The sequence below is a fragment of the Ursus maritimus genome, unplaced genomic scaffold (genome assembly GCF_017311325.1).
Source record: "Ursus maritimus isolate PB19 unplaced genomic scaffold, ASM1731132v1 scaffold_24, whole genome shotgun sequence".
Classification (NCBI taxonomy): Eukaryota; Metazoa; Chordata; class Mammalia; order Carnivora; family Ursidae; genus Ursus; species Ursus maritimus.
The window spans coordinates 29,582,530-29,601,262 of NW_024424897.1; the positions used below are offsets into that span (position 1 = coordinate 29,582,530).

An 18,733-nucleotide genomic window follows, 5' to 3' on the forward strand; every position below is an offset into this window, starting at 1 on the left:
ATTTGTCACCCAGTATGTGATCTGTTCTGTAGAACGTTCCGTGTGCACTTGAGAAGAATGAGTATTTTGTTGTTTTAGGATGGAATGTTTTGTATATATCTACAAAGTCCACCTGGGTCTATGTATCCTGCAAAGCTCTTGTTTCTAATAGTTCCTTGAAAACAATCCCGCATTGGATGTACAATTGAATTTGGAAGTGGGAGGGAAGCATCCAGGAGGGAAAGTGAAAGCGAATTGAAGAAGCTTGTTTAGAGAACCATGCGGTGCTTATGTCAGGAAAGTGGGCTACATCCTCACAAGTGCATACATTTTTTTAGTGTCCTTCTTTTTTTTCTTGTTTAAGAAAAAGATAAGTTGGTCCAAGTACATGACTCTTAGTCAAGTACAAAGGATATTAGATGCTTATCTTTTCATCCATGCTTAGGGCAGGTTTGTACTTGTGCTTTCAGAGCCCAGTGAGAAGCCAGTTGCTTGGACTTGAGGAATGGGCATTCCCTTCTTTTTACGATTTCTGTAATTCTCCACGTCAGTGAAAAATAAGGATGAGACAAGTTTAAGGCTGCTTCTGTTTTGTGCTGAGGAAATGCGTGCTTAATGTAGAGAAGTAAGAGGAAAAAGCAAAGGTGAAATGGTTTGTTGAGGTGATAGTGAATTAAGTGTTAGATGTTACTGCCATCTAGTGATGCTTTAACACCTGGCTTCCAGGGGAAGGTGAAGACTCATCTTTGTGCTACAACATAACCTGGCACTCTCTGGAGTGGAGGTAACAGCGAAGCTTCTGAATTACCAGAAGAAAGTACTATGGTAAAGAAAAAAATTTTTTTTAATAAATAAATCCACTCTTTACAACTGTGAAAACACTGCATCTCCTCATATTAAATCCTAATCCTCTCTATTAATATTTCTGTTTTTCTGTATAAAACTTCACTGAGACAATGAAAATGGGTTTTTCAGTATATATGACACCATCTTCCCTAACACATGTTCACACATTCTCAGAGACCACGTATTATAGCACCTCTCCCTGTGTCTGTCCACAAGCCTTGTCTCTTCACAGAGCATCACTTTAAAATAAAGTTCTGTCTAATTCCAGGCGTAGTCCCCCTCCCTCTGCTGCACTCACAGGGTACCAGGATGGAGGTGAGGAAGGAAGAAGAGAGATACCATAATCGATTCCCTACCTGGTACCAGGTGCTTTGCGGTTGTGGTGGCCCTCACTACAACCCCGTAAGGTGGGATCATGCTAGTGTGAAAAAGAAGGAAATTGAGCTTCAGGAAGGTTAGGGGCAACTGGCCAGTGGTCACACGGTTGGCTGCACACAGCAGAGGTGGAGTTTGAACCCAGTGTGTCTGTGTCTGCTCTCATCGTCTGAGGAGGTGTTTGTGGCTTAGAAAGCACGGAGATAACAGTTGGGAGGGATCCCTGGGTGTGCAGTAGGTGGAAGGTGCTCTGTCCGCTCAAGAAGGGAATGAGCCCAAGTATAGCTTCACAGGGCTTCCTCTGGCACGTGGACAGATGCCAGGAAGGCACAGATGTATGTGAGTGTAAAGGGCTGGCAGTTGTAGATGCTCACACATGCCCACAGCCAGAGCAGATCTTCCAGAAATAGTGACTCTGGGTACCTGATTTCATTTCCTTTCACCCCCCCCCATCCTAAAGAAACTGAATGTCTCATGAAGATGTACCATCTGCAAAGGATTAAAAGGGCAAGGAACAAAAAGATCTAAGCACAGCATTAGCCGTCCCTTTGGTGTATAGAGGAAGAACACTGAATTTGGCTGACAAGATAGATATAGGATAGGATTTAGGAAGTGAGGCTTAGCATCCACTCTGGCTAGATGTGTGCTAACTACACATCTTATAGGACCACTGCCTTGCCAGCAGGAGAGCTAAGCACAATGGGATCATTCCTGATAGAGGCTGATTTGTATGCCAGGAAATTTGAGGATGGAAGTGAATATTCAACTCTGTGTTTATTTCTCACTTGGAAAATCCTGAAGGCAGGAGATGTTTTGGAGCAGTCTGTCATAGTAGGCAGTCACAGAACTTAGTATATTAGTTTTCTACACAACTAACTAGGGAGGCAAAGAGGTCTGAATTTCCTATGGAGAAAGGAATTGGTAGCCTGACTTGAACCATTTTGCCACGACACTGTCGGTATTAGTTTCCTAGAGCTGCTGTAACAACTTACCACAAACTAGATGGGCTAAAACAATAGACATGTATTTTCTCATACTTCTGGAGACTAGCCGTCCAAAATCAGGATGTCAGAAAAACCGTGCTCCCTCTGAAGCTTCTAGGGAAGATCCTTCCTACCGTATCCCAGCTTCTGGTAGCCCAGATGTTCTTTGGCTTGTGGCAGCATGTCTCCCAGCTCTGACTCTCATCTTCACATGGCCATCTTCCTTCTGTGTCTTCATATGGTGTTCTCTGTTTGTGTCTGTTTCCAAATTCCCCTTCTAAGGACACCAGTCATTGGATTAGGACCCACCCTAATGACTTCACTGTAACTTGATTACATTTGCAAATACCTTATTTCTAAATAAGGTTACATTCCTGAGTAGGGGGTTTAGGATTTTGGGTTTGGGGGTACACAATTCAACCCACAACAGTGTTTAAAAGGATTGGCAGTTGGGTAAGGGGACCCAGTGGTAAGAGCTGTGGAGGTTTATGACAAGCGTAGGAGCTGAAGTGGGCAGTGGAAGAGTTCCCGCTGACGTCAGAGCCTCTTGAAGCATGCACAAATGCACCCTAAGGAAACCAACAGCGTGTGGACTCTTGCTTCACAATGGGCATAACTGCCAACAGTGGGGAGCTCATGGCCCTGGTCAGGTAAAGGGACTTCCGTCAATCTTTCTTCCCAGTCCCTGTATATTGGAGGTAGAAGAGATGGAGATTTGCCCAAGGTATGATCAAGGGGTAGGGAAAGGGGCTTTAAAGGACAATAAGTGGAGGAAAATATATTTTACCTAGTAAGTCAGTTCAGTATAGGAGTTGTAAGAATTCAAGTCTAAAGGCTCTCAAATCTTACACCACCTCAGAGTCTCAGTTGCCCAATCTATACAGTTTGGCTGATAATTTAACACACACACACACACACACACACACACACACACACACACACACAGAGAGAGAGAGAGAGAGAGAGAGAGAGACACCCTCTGGAAGACTGCAAAAGAACTTTCTAAGTTTTTGGTACTGTTGTTACAGAGGCCAGACTCCACATGTGGCATCCTGTTTTCCGTGTCTTGCTTGTGTTATATCAAAAAGGCACTCAGCTTTTCTGAGCTTCAGCTTTCTCTACAAAACAGGACCATGAGTCATGGGGCTAATGAGCAGGTGAAATGAGATGTGAAATTGATTTTTATTCTGTAAAGTGTGTTATACTTGTATTTCAGACATGTTTCCTACTGTCTGTATTTTTATCATAGCAGATAGATACAATGTGTTGGATTAAGTGTAAGAATTGACATCACTTGAACTGTTACTGATAAATAGTTGTGATCAACAACCTGCCCTGGACATGGGTTACTTCTGGAAGGCTTTAAAAATATTGATGTCTAGGTCCCACCGGCAGATGTCCCGATTTAACTGCTGTGGGCTTTAGCCCAGGCATCAGGTTTTTTAAGCTCCCATGGATTCGTTGGTGCAGTGGACATTGGGTTCAGAAACGTAGCGTAGAAAGCCCAACTGGAGTTGGGCTCCTAAAATTCAGAGTGGAAATCAGAATTTTTTTTTTTGTAGTCTTAGCTGTATATATTTTTTTCTTTATCATTTTTTGTTATTGAAGTATAGTTGACAGACAGCGTTACAGTAGTTTCAAATGTGCAACCTAGTGATTTGACAAGTTCATATGATCTACTCACCCCATGTATCTACCATCTGTCAGCATACAGCAGCTCTAATACTATGTTTTTAGGGATATATTTATTTATTTTAGAGAACAGGGGAGTGAGTCAGTAGGAGGAGGGGCAGAGGGAGAGCATCTTGAAACAGACTCCCCACTGAGTGGAGCTCAATTTCAAGACCATGAGTGCATGACCTGAGCCAAAACCAAGAGTCAGATGCTTAACCGACCTAGCCACCCAGGTGCCCCTCCAGTACTATTTTTTAAATTGTCCATTATCTCTCACATGCTAAGTTTCAGTGTGCATATGGATTTGATTGTACATGGAAAGCTGCTTCATTATTTTTTTTCCTAGATCTGAGTCAGTACCATAGTACTTTATTTTTTAGGATTTATTTATTTATTTTGAGAGAGAGAGAGCACGGAGCAAGGCAGGGGAGAGGTGTAGAAGGAGAGGGAGAGCGAGCAAATCTCAAGCAGACTCCCCGCTGAGTATCAAGCCAGTTGCAGGCTTGATCTTAGGACCCTGAGATCATGGACTGAGCTGAAACCAAGAGTCAGATGCCCAACTGATTGAGCCATGCAGGAACCCACAGTATTTTTTTTTATTATTGATCCTAATATCTGATAGGGCAGTTTCCTCCCACCCACAACTTAAAAATTCACTTTCCTACTTTTTCAAATTGGTTGATTCCTATACCTTTCCTGTGAAGTTTAGAATTAGTGTGTTAAATTCCTTGAACAGTCAATGGATTTTTGTTAAATTTCATTGAATTATAGTTTGAACTGATAGAAATGGTTCTTTAAAATATAAAATATTCTAATCTATGAATAAGCTATCGCAAGGAGTAAGGACAGAAAACAAGAACTCTTCTCTAGGTGTTTTAAGCAGAAAGGAATTTGATGCAGGGCCTTAACTGCTGGCTAGGTTCCTAGAATAAGTATGTATTTGTTTGTTTTCAAATATATGTGGGCGGGGATTGGCTACTTTTTCTTTTATCTTTCTTTTGTTTTTACATTGTCACCAGAGACTGATACATACTTTTTTTTTTGTTGTTGTTTGTTTTTAGAGAGAAAGACTGCATGCATGTGAGAGTGGGGAGGAGCAGAGGGAGAGAAACTCAAGCACACTCTGTGCTGAGTGATTCTGGAACTTGATATCATGAGTCTGAGATCATGACCTGAGCCAAAACCAAGAGTCAGGTGCTTAACTGACTGAGTCACCTGGGTGCCCCAAGAATGATATATATTCTGTAGTGCTTGTTGAAAATATGCTCTGTGGCTTGCAGGATCATCAGTTTTAGTGAATGTTTAATGAGAGTTTGCAAATAATACATGTGTTCTGTTTATTGGGGATGGGGTTCTATAAATATCCTTTAGATCAAGCATATGAATTATATGCTAGTCTTCCATATCTTTGCCATTTTTTTGTCTGTTTGATCAATCAGTTTCCTAGAAAAGAGCTGTAAAATGTTCCACCGTAATTGTGGAACTTGTGGAACACAATTGTAATTGTGTAATTTGCTGATTTCTCCTTGGACTGATGACATCTTTTGCTTTACATATTTGAGACTATGTTGTGAAATGAATTTAAATTTCAGCATTCATCATTCCTGAAGAGTTCTGTCCTTTATCATTAACTCATGAACTCCTATTATTTTTTTTCTTGTCTTAAATTATATTTTGTGTGATATTTTAGAGCCCCAAAGGCTCCCTTTTGTTTAGGGTTTACTAGTGTATTTTTCCATATCTTTACCCCTACCTTTTCTGTGTATTTATATTGTTGTTATTTCTCACAAAAAGCTGGGTTTTCTCAAATTGCCATTTTGAATAATTTTAAATGTGCAGAAAAGTTGAAGGAATAGAACAAAAAAAATGTTTACCTTTCCCCTAAATTCATCAGTTGTTCACACTTTGTCACTTTGGCTTCTCTATCAGTTACACAATTTATAATATTATAAATATTATACAATTATTTTATTGAACTCTTTGCAGATAAATTGCAGGTATCATGTTACTTTACTCTTAAATATTTATGGTAAATTTCATGCATTCCATTATATAAATATATGTATAATATATACACATATGCACACACACTCATATACACATTTTAATTTAATATTTTATTGCTGAGTAACTCATTAATGGATTTGTTACAATGTGTTTATCAATTCCCTTATACAGGACATGTGGGTTTTTTTCTAGTTTTTGGCTATTACAAGTTAAACTCCTATGAACATTTGTGTACTAGTCTATCTGTGGACAATGCTATTTTTTTTTGTTGGGTATACCTAGGAGTGGAATATCTAGATTGTATGGTAAATGTATGTTTAACTTTATTTTTAAAGATTTATTTACTTATTTATTTTAGAGAGAAAGAGAGATAGGGAGAGGGCTTGTGGGGGGCAGAGGGATAGGGAGAGAGAGAGAATCTCAAACAGATTCCCCGCTGAGTGAGGAGCCCGATGCTTTTTTCAGTATCACCACCCTGAGATCATGACCTGAGACAAAATCAAGAATCAGATGCTTAACTGACTGAGCCACCCAGATGCACTGTAGCTTTTAAAGAAACTGTCAGTTTTCCTAAGTGCTTGTATCATATCCATTCCACCAGCAGTGTATGAGAGTTCTATTTCTTCCACATTCTTGCCAGTACTTGCTTTGATCAGTCTTTTTAGTTTTATCCATTTTGATAGGTAGATAGTGCTACCTCATTGTGATTTTATTTTATTTATTCATTTAAGGGTTTTATTTACATAATCTCTATACCCAAAACGGGGATTGAACTCACGACCTGGAGATCAAGAGTTGCATGCACCTCTGACTGAGCCAGCCAGGTGCCACCACGTTTTCCATTTCTTTATATCTCTGTGTCACTTTGTAGAGAATTGCATCACATCCACCTTCTTATCCCTTCATTTCTCTTGAACAATTTTACTTCTCTTTTAATGTTCTACTTTTATTGACTATTGTATTTTTCTTTTTAAAATTTATTTATTTATTTATTTAAAGTATGTATGTATGTATGTATGTATGTATGTATGTATGTATATTTATTTGACACAGAAAGAGAGTGCACAAGCAGGGGGAGCCAGAGAGGGAGAAGCAGGCTCCCCTTTGAACAGGGAGCCCAATACAGGACTCGATCCCAGCACCTTGGGCTTATGATCTGAGCCGAAGGCAAGACGCTTAACTAAGCCACCCAGGTGCCCCAATTATTGTATTTTTCATTTGCAGAAGGTTCTTTTTTGAATTCATTTATCTTTTTCTTAGTGTTCTGTTTCTAGACCTTCTTTGTTTAGTTAATTGTCAGAAATGCATATTGAAAATTACTCATGTTGGCCTGTTGTTAAATGTCGTTCTTTGGTTCTGATACTCCTGTTTGCACATCTGCTAACTCTCTCACATGGAGAGTTGTTTCCTCAGATCTGGGTGTTGTTTTCTCCCGGGTAATTCCATGTGTCCTAGTTGTAAAAGTGTCCCTGGCTCTGGTTCCCACAGGATCCCAGGGGTTTCAATGGTCCTGAATCAGATTTGGTCTTAATTTATCTCTTGGTGGCTCCCATACAGTACAGGTAACATGAATTTAGGTCCCCTCTCTGGTATACACATGGGGTTTAGTGTCTCCCACTTGTCTTTTTATTTCTTTCTATTTAGGCTTCAGGAAAAGCATGAGCTTCCTTGAGGGCTCCATGGTGTACAGAATGGGGACTTTCTGGTTTCCTAGGAATGGCAGGGGCAGATCTTGAGGGATCCAAGCTTTACTTTTTATTTTCCTTAGAGGGAGCAAGGGAGGAGAGCAGGGGCAGAGGGAGAGGGAGAGAATCTCAGGCAGACTCCACACCCTGAGCCTGTGGAGCCCACTCAGGCCCTGACCTCAGAACCCTGAGATCATGAACTGAGCAAAACCAACGGTTAGATGCTTAACCTACTGAGCCACCCAGGTGCCTCAAGGGATCCAGGCTTTATGAAGGAGTCTCCCATCCAAGCTCCCACCACTTATGGCCCAGTGCCATGTCTTCAGTCCCTATGTGAGTATTAAAACCCCAGCCCCAGCCCCTGGAGCTTCTGCCTGTTTGGAACTTAGGAAGCTCCAAATACATATTCCTCTCTTCCCCCCGCCCTGTGTTCTGAATCCATTTAGATAGATGGAGAAGTCTGACAATGGACGTGAGCATTTCACCTTTACTCCAATGAAGCAGTTTATAGAACAGAGGCAACAAAAGAATTACAACACTGCCTATAACCAAACTTGCCCTCCAGGCACAGACAGCATGGGAAAGTCTCAATTCTAGCAGCACAGCCTGCACTTTTGAGATTACTGTATAACCTAGGGCAGATGAGAATGCTCGTTTTCTACAAGTGGAGAGACGCCACAGAGGAGCAGCCAGGAGGGCTTGATCCAGATATACCTAGCAGCAGTTCCTTTTTCAAACTCATAAATCATCCCTCTTTCTCATGGAAGGAGGGAGCCAATGAGTGAGGCCAAGAGTATTACTCTAAAGGAAGGAAGTTCCTCCACTGAGAAACAAGGTGTGGGGTGTGGGGTAGTCAATCCCTTCTAAAGATACCCGATGTGCTTGTGTCTCTGGCTTTCATTCTGTCTTTCCTTTCTGAAATCTGGTATGTGTACTCTTTATTTTCAGCTAAACTGTATATTTAAGAGTATTTTTGGTATATTTTGCCCAGAATTTCCATGTTTCAGGCCAGGAGCTTCAGCTGTCATGTTGTTGGAAGTTCCTCTAGAGAGTGTTTTCACAAAGGAAACAGGATGGCCTATTGAAATAGGCAAGTGCTAAAGGAGAACAGAGGGATCTAGACCTCTCTCCATGTCTTTTCAGGACCTCGGAGGCTGCACCAAATAAAAGCTATTTGCTAATATGATTCTTTCCTTCATTAAGTATAAGAAAGTAAACATGGGTATAGATCCCCGCATACCCTAATATATGTGTATTGACTCTCTGAGTTTAGTAAACACTTTTAAACATGTATGATGCATGCAGTTTGAATTTCTGACTCTTATATCCGTATCTTGCGGAGTGTCATTTATAGTCTCATGTTGTTCTCATTAATCTATTGTAATACAGTGATAAAGGTACAGCTTTATCAAAGTACACATTTATAATGCCAATCCTTGGGGCACCTGGGTGGCTCAGTTGGTTAAGCATCTGCCTTCGGCCTAGGTCATGATTTCCAGGTTCTGGGATTGAGCCCCTATAGGACTCCCACCTCAGCGGGGAGTCTGCTTCTCCCTCTCTCTCTGCCTGCTTGTGCTCTCTCTGTCTCTTTTTCTCTCAAATGAATAAATGATATCTTTAAAATAATATAATGGGATGACCTGAAGATACTTGAAAATAGTTCATAGTCAATGGGTTTTGATGAAATTCCTTTATTTAAGCAATTGCATGTTAAATTTAATACATTTAAAGTTTGTATAAAGAAGAGAGAACTTAAAAGGCATTATAAAAACAGTAGGAAAGTCTGTCTCTGATCTCTTGTGCATTTAGTCTAGGAAAATACCACATCCCTCCTTGCATGCTCATAAAACAAGACGGAACCAGCACTGAATTGAATAAAACAGTAACGTGTCTGTGCTGTCACATCTGATCTTTTTTCTCTTCCTGGAAATTGGCATGAACATAGTTTGTCCTCAATTTCAAGTCTTTAAGTTTAGAAGGAGAAACATTTCAATATAGTAATGTAAAATAAGTGGAAATTTTTATTGAACACTTAGTTGCTTTGATAGGCATTGCCCAAACATGTGCAAACACGTTCTGTGTTTTATAGTGTCACCTCCTCAATTCTCACTGGTTGCACAATTCTTAACCCATTTTACAGATTAGGAGACACGAGTTTTCAGAATTTATTGGCACCCATGCGGTGTTATATTGTTTAAACGACCTACTTTATTCAAAGCCAAATACAGCGTGCCGGTAGGACATATGGTAATACCCAAAGGAACTGAGGGAACGAAAAGATCTTTGAGCATTGGTGTTTTAGCATCTGACCCTTGAATAGCTTTCGTGCAAGCATCTAGCTTGCTTGAGATTTTCAAGCATGTCTGCTCTGGCCATCTCACGTCCAGAGTGTACCCATCGCCTCAGGGACTTTCCCTGCCTTCTTCAGAGAAGGTAAAGGAGGGACACCCAAGCAGGTTTGGAGGGCATGGGGGTGTGGAGGAGTATGAGATGGGCTACAGAGAAGTTTCTGAGGTGACGTTAGTTTCTTCCATTTCCCTTCCCTCTAGAAGCCTCCTCACTTCCCAGCCCCTCTGTCTTCCCCTCAGATCAAGTCCAGTTTTTTTCTGATTTTCCTTCTCTTCTATCCCTGACACCTCTTACTCAGCCCCGCCCACCTCTCAGAGCCCGCCCCTCCGCGATCACGCCTCCCTCTAGGCTCCTCCCTTCCCATTAGTCCTGCCCACTCCCCATCATGCTTGTGTTACTTGCCAGTCACCCTGAACCAGCCTCTTGGCCCGCCCCTGTACTCACACCCAGCAGGTCTGGGGTTTCGCCTGCAGGCGGGGGAGCCAGGGCAGTGGAAAGATGGAGTGTGTATCTGGCGGCTTCTCCGAGGAACAGTTCCAGAAGGCCTGCGTGGAGCTCCAGCATTTCGGGCGGGCTGGGAATGACTGGGAGCTGCTGATGGAGCACGAAGGCTTCAATATTTACAGACAGCAGGACGAGGTAGCATTTGGCCCGCTGGAGAACCCGGGGCTGTTGCTAGCCAGGGTCAAGCTTCCCAGGGAGTGAGGGTCTGTGGCCACAGAGTCAGGGCCAGAATTGATCAGGTGGAGCTGGGAGGAGCTAGTGCAGGGGCAGTGCCTGCAGCTGACTTTGCCCCCTGCCATCCGGAGGTCATCCAATTCAACCTCAGGTCAGACAGCCAAGGGGGGAGTGGTCTGTTGGAAGTTGAGCATTGAGTTAAAAGGTGGGTAGGCTGAGTCTTGGCCCCAAGCACTTGTCTGTGAGGGTCGTGGATCCCCCTCCTGGGTGGGTGCCACTACTGTGTGTGTGTGTGTGTGTGTGTGTGTGTGTGTCGGTGGGGTGGGGAGAACCTTAGGGTTTGCATATGGGTGGAAAGGAGACTGGACTTTTTGGAGACTGGTGGGTGTGCAGGGATAGTATGAGTGTGGAGCAGTGTGCCTGAGAAGGGAGTTACTATCATCTCATTTTAGTGGCTTGTTTCTCTTCATGGCTGCCCCTTCTTTGCAAGCAGCACTTAATAATTTAGTCCAAAGCTTCAGGGAGAAAGATGATTTAAAGGATAGGAGGCATGGAGTTGCTTATTAAGCGTGCTCACCAGAGGCCTTTGAAACCAGGTATGTATCCAGGTGGAAAGATTGCTTTGCACCTGAGATCTGTCATCAGCTACACTGTGTGATAGCAGCTGCATGGCACATGGGTTAAAAAGTCACCTTTAGGCAGGTAAGTGCAATCAAGGCTTCCTGGCAGAGGAGTAGGGAGGCATTCTGAACATGTGTGGCAGAGCCACTGGGTGTGACAAGAGGAACAAGCTCACAGCCCAGAGCAGGCAGAATTAATTTCTGAGCGTAATTTCAGTTGTTGCCTTGGGGCAAAAATGGACATCTTTTCAGGCAAAATCCTTTATTCCTCTCTCTGACTATTCCCTCTTCCTTACCAGCCACATCCAGGCATTTGCCAGGTTTTGTCAATGCGACTGCTCAGACATGTCTGATATCTGGCCTCCTTCCCTTCCCTTTTCTTTCCTTTGTGGCTGCCACGTTGGGTGGTACCTCTCACGTAGAATTGCAGTGACCTCTGTAACTGCTGGCCTTCCACCTCTCTGATCCCTTCTCTCCTACACAGTACAGCCTGCTCAAGCACCTGAAGGAGAGGCTGTGGTCTTACCACTCCCCTTTCAGTGGCACTGTTGGTTGCAGAATTAAAGCTAAGAATAACTAGTGTAATAGCTCACACGTGGCATGCTTATGTTCCAGGCACTGCTTACGTGCTTTACAGGTATTAATCTTCACATCAGTCTTTTTAAAAATTTTTTACTTTGTTTAAATTCAAATTAGTTAAGATATGGTGTATTATTGGTCTAAGGAGTAGAATTTAGTGATTTATTACTCACATTCAACACCCTGTACTCATCCCAATGATGTAATACTACACCCATGTAGCCCATACCCCTACCTACCTCCCCTCCAGCAACCCTCAGTTTGTTCTGTAAACTACAGACTCTTATGGTTTCCCACCCTGTTTTTATCTTATTTTTCCTTGCCTTCCCCTTTGTTCATCTGTTTCATTCATATCACATCATGATATCTGTCTTTCTCTAACTTATTTCACTTAGCATAATACACTCTAGTTCCATCCACATTGTTGCAGATGGCAAGATTTCATTCTTTTTGATGGCTGGGTAATAGTTCATTGTGTATATATACCACATCTTCTTTATCCATTCATGGACATTTGGGCTCTTTCCATAGTTTGACTATGTGGATAGTCCTGCCATAAACTTTGGGGTGCATGTGCCCCTTCCTATCAGCACTTTGTATCCTGTGGATAAATACCTAGTAGGCTCACATCACCCTTAATGTAACTACCACCTTTTTACCTATACGAAACGGAGTATGTGGAGAGGTTAAGTTGATTGCTGAGGGTTTGAACTGGGATCAGAGCTCAACTGTCCACTTCCAGACCTGTGCCATAGATAGGCTCCTTCCTGAGTTCCCTCTCTGAAGGAAGGCAAATGCTGCCAGGTGGGCTATACAGATCTTTCTCAACTTAAGATGGGTTTACATCATGATAAATCCATTGTAAGTTGAAAGTATGGTAAGTCAAAAATGCATTTAATACACCTCACCTACTGAACATCATAGCTTAGCCTAGCTGATCGTCACCGTGCTCAGAATGCTTTCATTAGCCTAGAGTTGGGCAAAATCATCACAAAGCCTGTTTCACACTGAAGTGTTGACTATCATGTAATTTATTGAATAGTGTACTGAAAGTGAGAAACAGAATGATCGTATGGGTGCAGAACGGTTGTATCAGTATTTGACCCTGTGGCTCACTGCCCCTGCCCACGTCAGGAGAAGGTACCATACCACATCTCACTAGCCCTGGGAAAGATCAAAATTCCACATTCAAAGTACAGTTTCTACTGAATGCATATTGCTTCTGTACTTTTGTAAAGTGGAAAAATTATAAGTTGTACTGTCAGATATTGTTGACTGTACTGTACTAGTTTGGTCCCAACTTACATTTCTAGCTTTATGTCCCTGACTCATCTGCACACCCCCTGTCCTCTAGCCAACCCAGACCACTCTACCCTTTACCCCTCCAATGGACCTGTGTTCTTTGCTTTTGTGCCTGTGAGCTGAGACAGTGATGGCTTTGTACTGGGTATTGTTTTTATTGTGTACTGTTACGTAGCAGGGCCCTCTTCCCTCTGGTTGGGAGGACGAGTAGGTCTTTAGAATAGCTCCCACCCCTACTAATCATACTATATGTCTTATTTCAACCTGTTCTAGGGATGAGAGAAGTCATGGTTCACTGATGTAAAGTATAGGTGCTCCCAGATAACTTGTCTAAGTTTAAAGGGCCATGGGATTCCAGTAGGTGTGCCCTTGAGCCCCAGCAGCTAGGATGAAGGCCATTCATGGCCACTTTGATTTCCATCTGTATTAGAATGTCAAGAGGCCCCATTGGTTCAGGGTATAAGCCCTTTCCTAGAATCCTTACTGTGTTCTAGCTTTTTCCAGCATTGTTTGCTGCCTGGCGCACTTGCTAAAGCCTCATTTTCTTCCCAGGTTGACTCCCATGTTTTACCTTCCTCCTGGAAGGGAATTCCCTCTAATTTCTAGTTAGGAAATCTTTTCATCTGACTATCACACTTTATCAAAAGTGAATTCAGCTTGTCCCATACTCTGTGTAGACCTGCACCTGTCTGCCCCAGAGCCCTTTATCTGTCTTACGGGCCAGTGGTGTTTAATCTACCTTGCATGTTACTGTCATTTGTCTTTTCTTCCACCCACTCAAACCATTTTACCCACATGAGTGCATATGGCCCCTTCAGGTCCCCAGCTGGAGGTCAGAGCAGAAGACCGGGGCCCCTCTGTCAATCTTTGTCTTGATTAATCTACCTGACCATTTGTGCAGGGGAGTCCAGGTGAGGTTTCTTACTGCCCTCTTGGCTTTCTGACTTTTTAAATGCCAACAACTGGGGTCAACAGAGTGGAACTCTTTAATGTTGAAGGGCCACCAGGGGGTCCCACTGAGCCCCCATCTTTCGAAGGTCCCACATTAAGGCTTTGCCTCAACCCCATCAACATCTGCTTCATTCATCCTATTTCTTTTTTATTTTTTAAAGATTTTATTTATTTATTTGACAGAGATAGAGACAGCCAGCGAGAGAGGGAACACAAGCAGGGGGAGTGGGAGAGGAAGAAGCAGGCTCCCAGCGGAGGAGCCCGATGTGGGGCTCGATCCCCAAACGCGGGGATCACGCCCTGAGCCGAAGGCAGACGCCTAACGACTGCGCCACCCAGGCGCCCCGCATCCTATTTCTTAATAGCCATCAAAAATTTTGACTCTATTGAGATGAGTGCCTTCATTCCTCTCTCTGTCTTTCCCCACTTTCTTATTAATTACTCTCATTTTTCTTGGCATCTATAAGACCTGTAAAGGGAAAGTGAGGCAGGTAATCTGGTGAGTCTTCTTGGATTGCTTGAGTTTTGCAGCAGTAAGTTTACGTGTAGTGCCCATGCAAAAGGGACCTCTTCCCTCTTTATCAAAATATTTACAATATCAAAATATTCCTTTTTATTTTTATTTTTATTTATTTATTTGACAGAAAGAGAGCATAAGCAGGGGGAGATGCAGTGGGGGAGGGAGAAGCAGGTCCTCTATGAGTAAGGAGCCGGATGCGGGACTGGATCCCAGCTGGGATCATGACCTGAGCTGAAGGCAGACACTTAACTGACTGAGCCACCCAGGCATCCCGAGGAGCATATTCTATAGATAATATCCCCATCAGAATAAGGCCAGTCCTACATCTGGATCATGTATAGCCATTTATGTTGGTCCATCATGAGCTCTGATAATGATCTATCATTACATGTTTCGAAAAGACTGAAATAAGTGTAGAGGCCTTTGAGTGTTTCACTGTAACAAATAAATTCTATTTTAAAATTAAAAAGGATTGTAGCTTTTTTTTTTTAGTAGACAAATAATTCTCAATCACATTCTTGGACAGATGGCTACTTTTGATATACAGTATTTGGTACTTTTTCATTTTCTCCTTTCCTATTAAATCACAGAATTTTTGGACTTTGGAAGTTTCTTTGAAATCATTCTGTCCAACACCATCATGTTTTCCATTGACTTCTTTTTTCTACTCCCTTTGCCTGCTCTGTTTCCATCCTCCCTTCTCTTTTTTTCCTCCCCAGGTGGTAATGTCAATAACTTACCTTTACATGGTGATTTAATTTACAAAATGCTGTTTCTTTTATCCCTGTAAACCAATCTGGAAGGTAGGGAGAGACAGGCTTATTTTCCTATTTTACAGATGGAAATAAGACCCAGAGTTGTGAAGTGAGACACACAAGACCTCATAACTAGTAACTAGACATGAACCAGCCTGCTTTGATAAGCTCGGCACCAAATACACAGCTTGCTTCGAGGCAAGAACTACTTTCTGGAGACTAGGGAAAACTAGCCCAGAGCTGCCACGGGGTATTATGGGAAGAACATGGGTTTTGGAAGCAGATTGTCCTGGGTTAAAATCTCCATTCTACCCACCATCATTCATTTTTTCATCCAGAGAATATTCATCAAATGCCTCCCATGTGCTATTGCCCTCACAGGCACTGGGGATAAGCAGTGAACAGGAAGATGCGCCTACTCTTTCAATAATTAGTTCTTGAACAATGAATGACATTCACTGATGAGAAGAAACTATCATATATGATGAAATGTTGGGTGAAAAATGCTATGAAGAAAGTAAAGTGGGATGAAGGGGTAGAGAGATGGTATGACAGTGGTGGCCATGGGTGATGTGATGTGTTTTAGATAAGGGAATCCGGAGAGCCCTTCTGCAGAGGTAACATTTGAGTGGAGATAGAAATGAAGTAGGAGAAGGCATCATGCAAATATCTGGAGGAGAAATGTACGGGAGAGTGTTTTTCAAAGTTCAGGTACATTAGAATCACCTGGGGAGCTATCCTCAATTTAGGCCAAGTGAATAGTGGTCTGACTAGATCTGGTTTGGCTTGACTTCTTAACGTTTTAAAATCTGAATGTCTGGCATTGTGAGAAGGGACTGACTGCATTGTGTCTTTGTCCTTCTAATCAAAGAGTGTGGTGAAGAGCAGACAGCTCATTTCTAGGGACTGTTCTTTTCCATGCTGTGCACCTACTGATTTCAAAACGCCTGGCACTCTTACGAAAATTATGTTTAGCCAGGCTGGGCTAAGAGAAAGTTTAGCTTTTAGGAGGGAAACACAGATTTAACTCCCTGGAGAACAGATTTACCTCAATGGATGAAAAGTTTCCAGTACCACCCCCACAGGTGAGATGATAAAGCGGTTTGTGTCATGGGTGTCTTCGGGACCCCTTCTCTCACCCTTCTACCTCTCTGCTAAGGGAAGAGGAGTTACCAGCAGGAGTGATGGAACAGTTATTGAACCTGAGACACTTATCAAGCCATATTTTACTATTGGGCAGGGCCGCCATGTCTGAATGCCAAGCACCCATGTGTGGTACTCTCCTACCTGCTGCAGATGGAGGCCGGCTCTTGTGCTCTCTTGCTCACGCTCTCTGTCTCTGTCTCCCTCTCCTTTTCTATCTTCCTGAGCACACAGCTGGATGGATATGTCAGAGCCTCAGGTCTTCCGCTCCTCACTTCTCTTTCAGGATGAGCACGTGGTGTGAGGCTGTATGAGAATGTTGGTCCCAAGATTTAAATTGGGGAGAGTGAGGGGAGAGGGATGATTAGGACCCCCCACTTCTGTCTCTAGGTATAAGCCAAGCTTCATGCCCTCATCCTGTCTTTCATCAAATTCCAACAAGGGGTTCACAGGAGGTGACTATTAATAAAGCAAAACTCTGATTGTCATTGGGTCTTGGGGACGCCTTGAGAGGAGAAGTTACTTGTCAGCAAGGATTTGGACATTCTGGATGCTTGGAAACGATACCATACCAATAACAGGGTGATCCAGGGGCTGAGTGGAGCAGTGAGTTTAGGTGAGTTTCATAGCATATTTTCTATTTTAGCAGATTTATTTAGGTAGCATTTGTATACCCTAAATTTTGTTCATCGTAAAGTGTACAGTTCAATGAATTTTAGTAAAATTATGGAATTATTCCTGCAGTCTAGTTTTAGAACATTTGCGATACCCCCAAAAGAAACTTCTTGTCTATTTGCTGTCATTCCTTGTTCCCATTTTCAGTCCCAGACAGCCACCAATCTGCTTCCTGTCTCTGTAGACTTGCCTTTTCCAGAGATTTCTTAGAACTCCTTTAAGCCTCAGTTTCCTTGCCTGAAAAATGGGTTTACCAATTCTCCATACCTTAAATTATCATTGTGTGGATTAATTGGGATAATCCAATATCAGTCCAGTGTCTGGTATTCACTAAGCATTAACTATCATTATTATTTTACCTAATTATCTGCAATCCTTAGGGATTAAAGCTGCCATGTTTTCTGAGAGAGATCTGAAATATTAGATCAGGTTTACTCCACTGCATTTTCTCATGTAGTCTTGGTACACACTTCCCCGTGGCAGCTCTATCTTTGATTCCTGTCATCGGAATTGATGCTCTTTGGTGAAAAATGCTTACTTTCCATACCACTGGAGTCTGCTACTTGTCAGACAGAGTAGCTGGAGTTGGTCCGCTTCCACAGTCATAGATTCGGGAGGTTTCCTCCCTGCCCTCCCCAGCCCTGAGGAATGGGAATGAGTTCTTCTGTGAGAGGCTAAGAAAATTCAGTGCACACTCAGAGGTGCATTTGCAGGAGTAGACATCAAGGCTGTCTTACAGTTAGTGATGTCAGTGCAAATGAACATCATAAATTGCAGAGACTGAGTGACACCTTTCTCCAGATCAGGCAGGGCAGAGGTAAAGGATGTCTCCCAGGGATTAGTCCTCTGGGGACGCTGCAAATGTCAAATGCAAACATTATGACATTTTGACATTTCTCATATGTAAACGCATGAGCTCTTACAGAATTTATCCTGTACAGGACCAACAGGTGTACTATTGGCAGTAGTGTTTCTCAAAATATGTTAGCCCTATGAATGCAATTGAAAATATAATGTCCAGTTCGTTCGTGCATGTAAATCAACATTGCTAAGAAATATAACAATCTGATGTTTAGACAAGTGAGCCAGAATAACAGAACATCTTACAAGTTAGTGATATCAGTAGCAAATTGTCAAATCACGCCTCTGCCCCCCATTTCTTCATTTATAAAGTGGAGATATTGATATGCTTACTTCACAGGATTATTGCAAGTATTAATCACCAAGCACAGTCCCTGGCTTAGGGCAGGTACTCCATGGATGTTAGTTTCCCCCCAAAATATGCATTTTGTTACATTTCTGAATCCTCAATTCTTTAATCTGGCAAAATGGGATCATCATACCTACCTTATTAATGAGAATGATATCTAATATCTGCTGAGTACTTATGTATGAGGCACCACAGTAAGAATTTTGGATGGATTATCTCATTTACTCCTCATAATCATCTCCTTAAGTACACACTCTTTGCAGTGACCCAGTTTGCAGCTGAGGAAAGCAAGGCTAGCAGGTAGAAGAGCTTAGACAATACTGGGTCTACTGTGACTCTGAGCCCATAGTATAACCTCCATGGGGTGTTTTCTGATTTTTGAGATGACTCTTTGGAATAATA

The 18,733-nt window shown here is 42.4% G+C and overlaps 1 protein-coding gene across 8 annotated transcripts in view; it reads left to right on the top strand.

Moving 5' to 3' along the window:
• LOC103681306 (phosphatidylcholine transfer protein-like) overlaps window positions 1–18,733 on the top strand; it is a 93,083-nt gene that overhangs the window by 61,994 nt on the left and 12,356 nt on the right. The window contains exons 1-2 of one of the 8 annotated variants that reach the window (XR_005837452.1): window positions 10,404–10,537; window positions 16,837–17,062. The exons of 3 other annotated variants lie outside the window; for them this stretch is intronic. Coding sequence is in view for 2 of the 5 variants with exons in the window: in XM_008710841.2 (XP_008709063.2) it covers window positions 10,397–10,537 (141 nt within the window). In the remaining 3 variants the exon portion in view is untranslated. Of the gene's footprint in view, window positions 1–5,033; window positions 5,052–9,087; window positions 10,538–16,031; window positions 16,389–16,836; window positions 17,063–18,733 lie in introns of those variants that run through there. 4 more of the 8 variants (XM_040640868.1, XM_040640870.1, XM_008710841.2 and 1 more) reach the window with 4 other exon arrangements.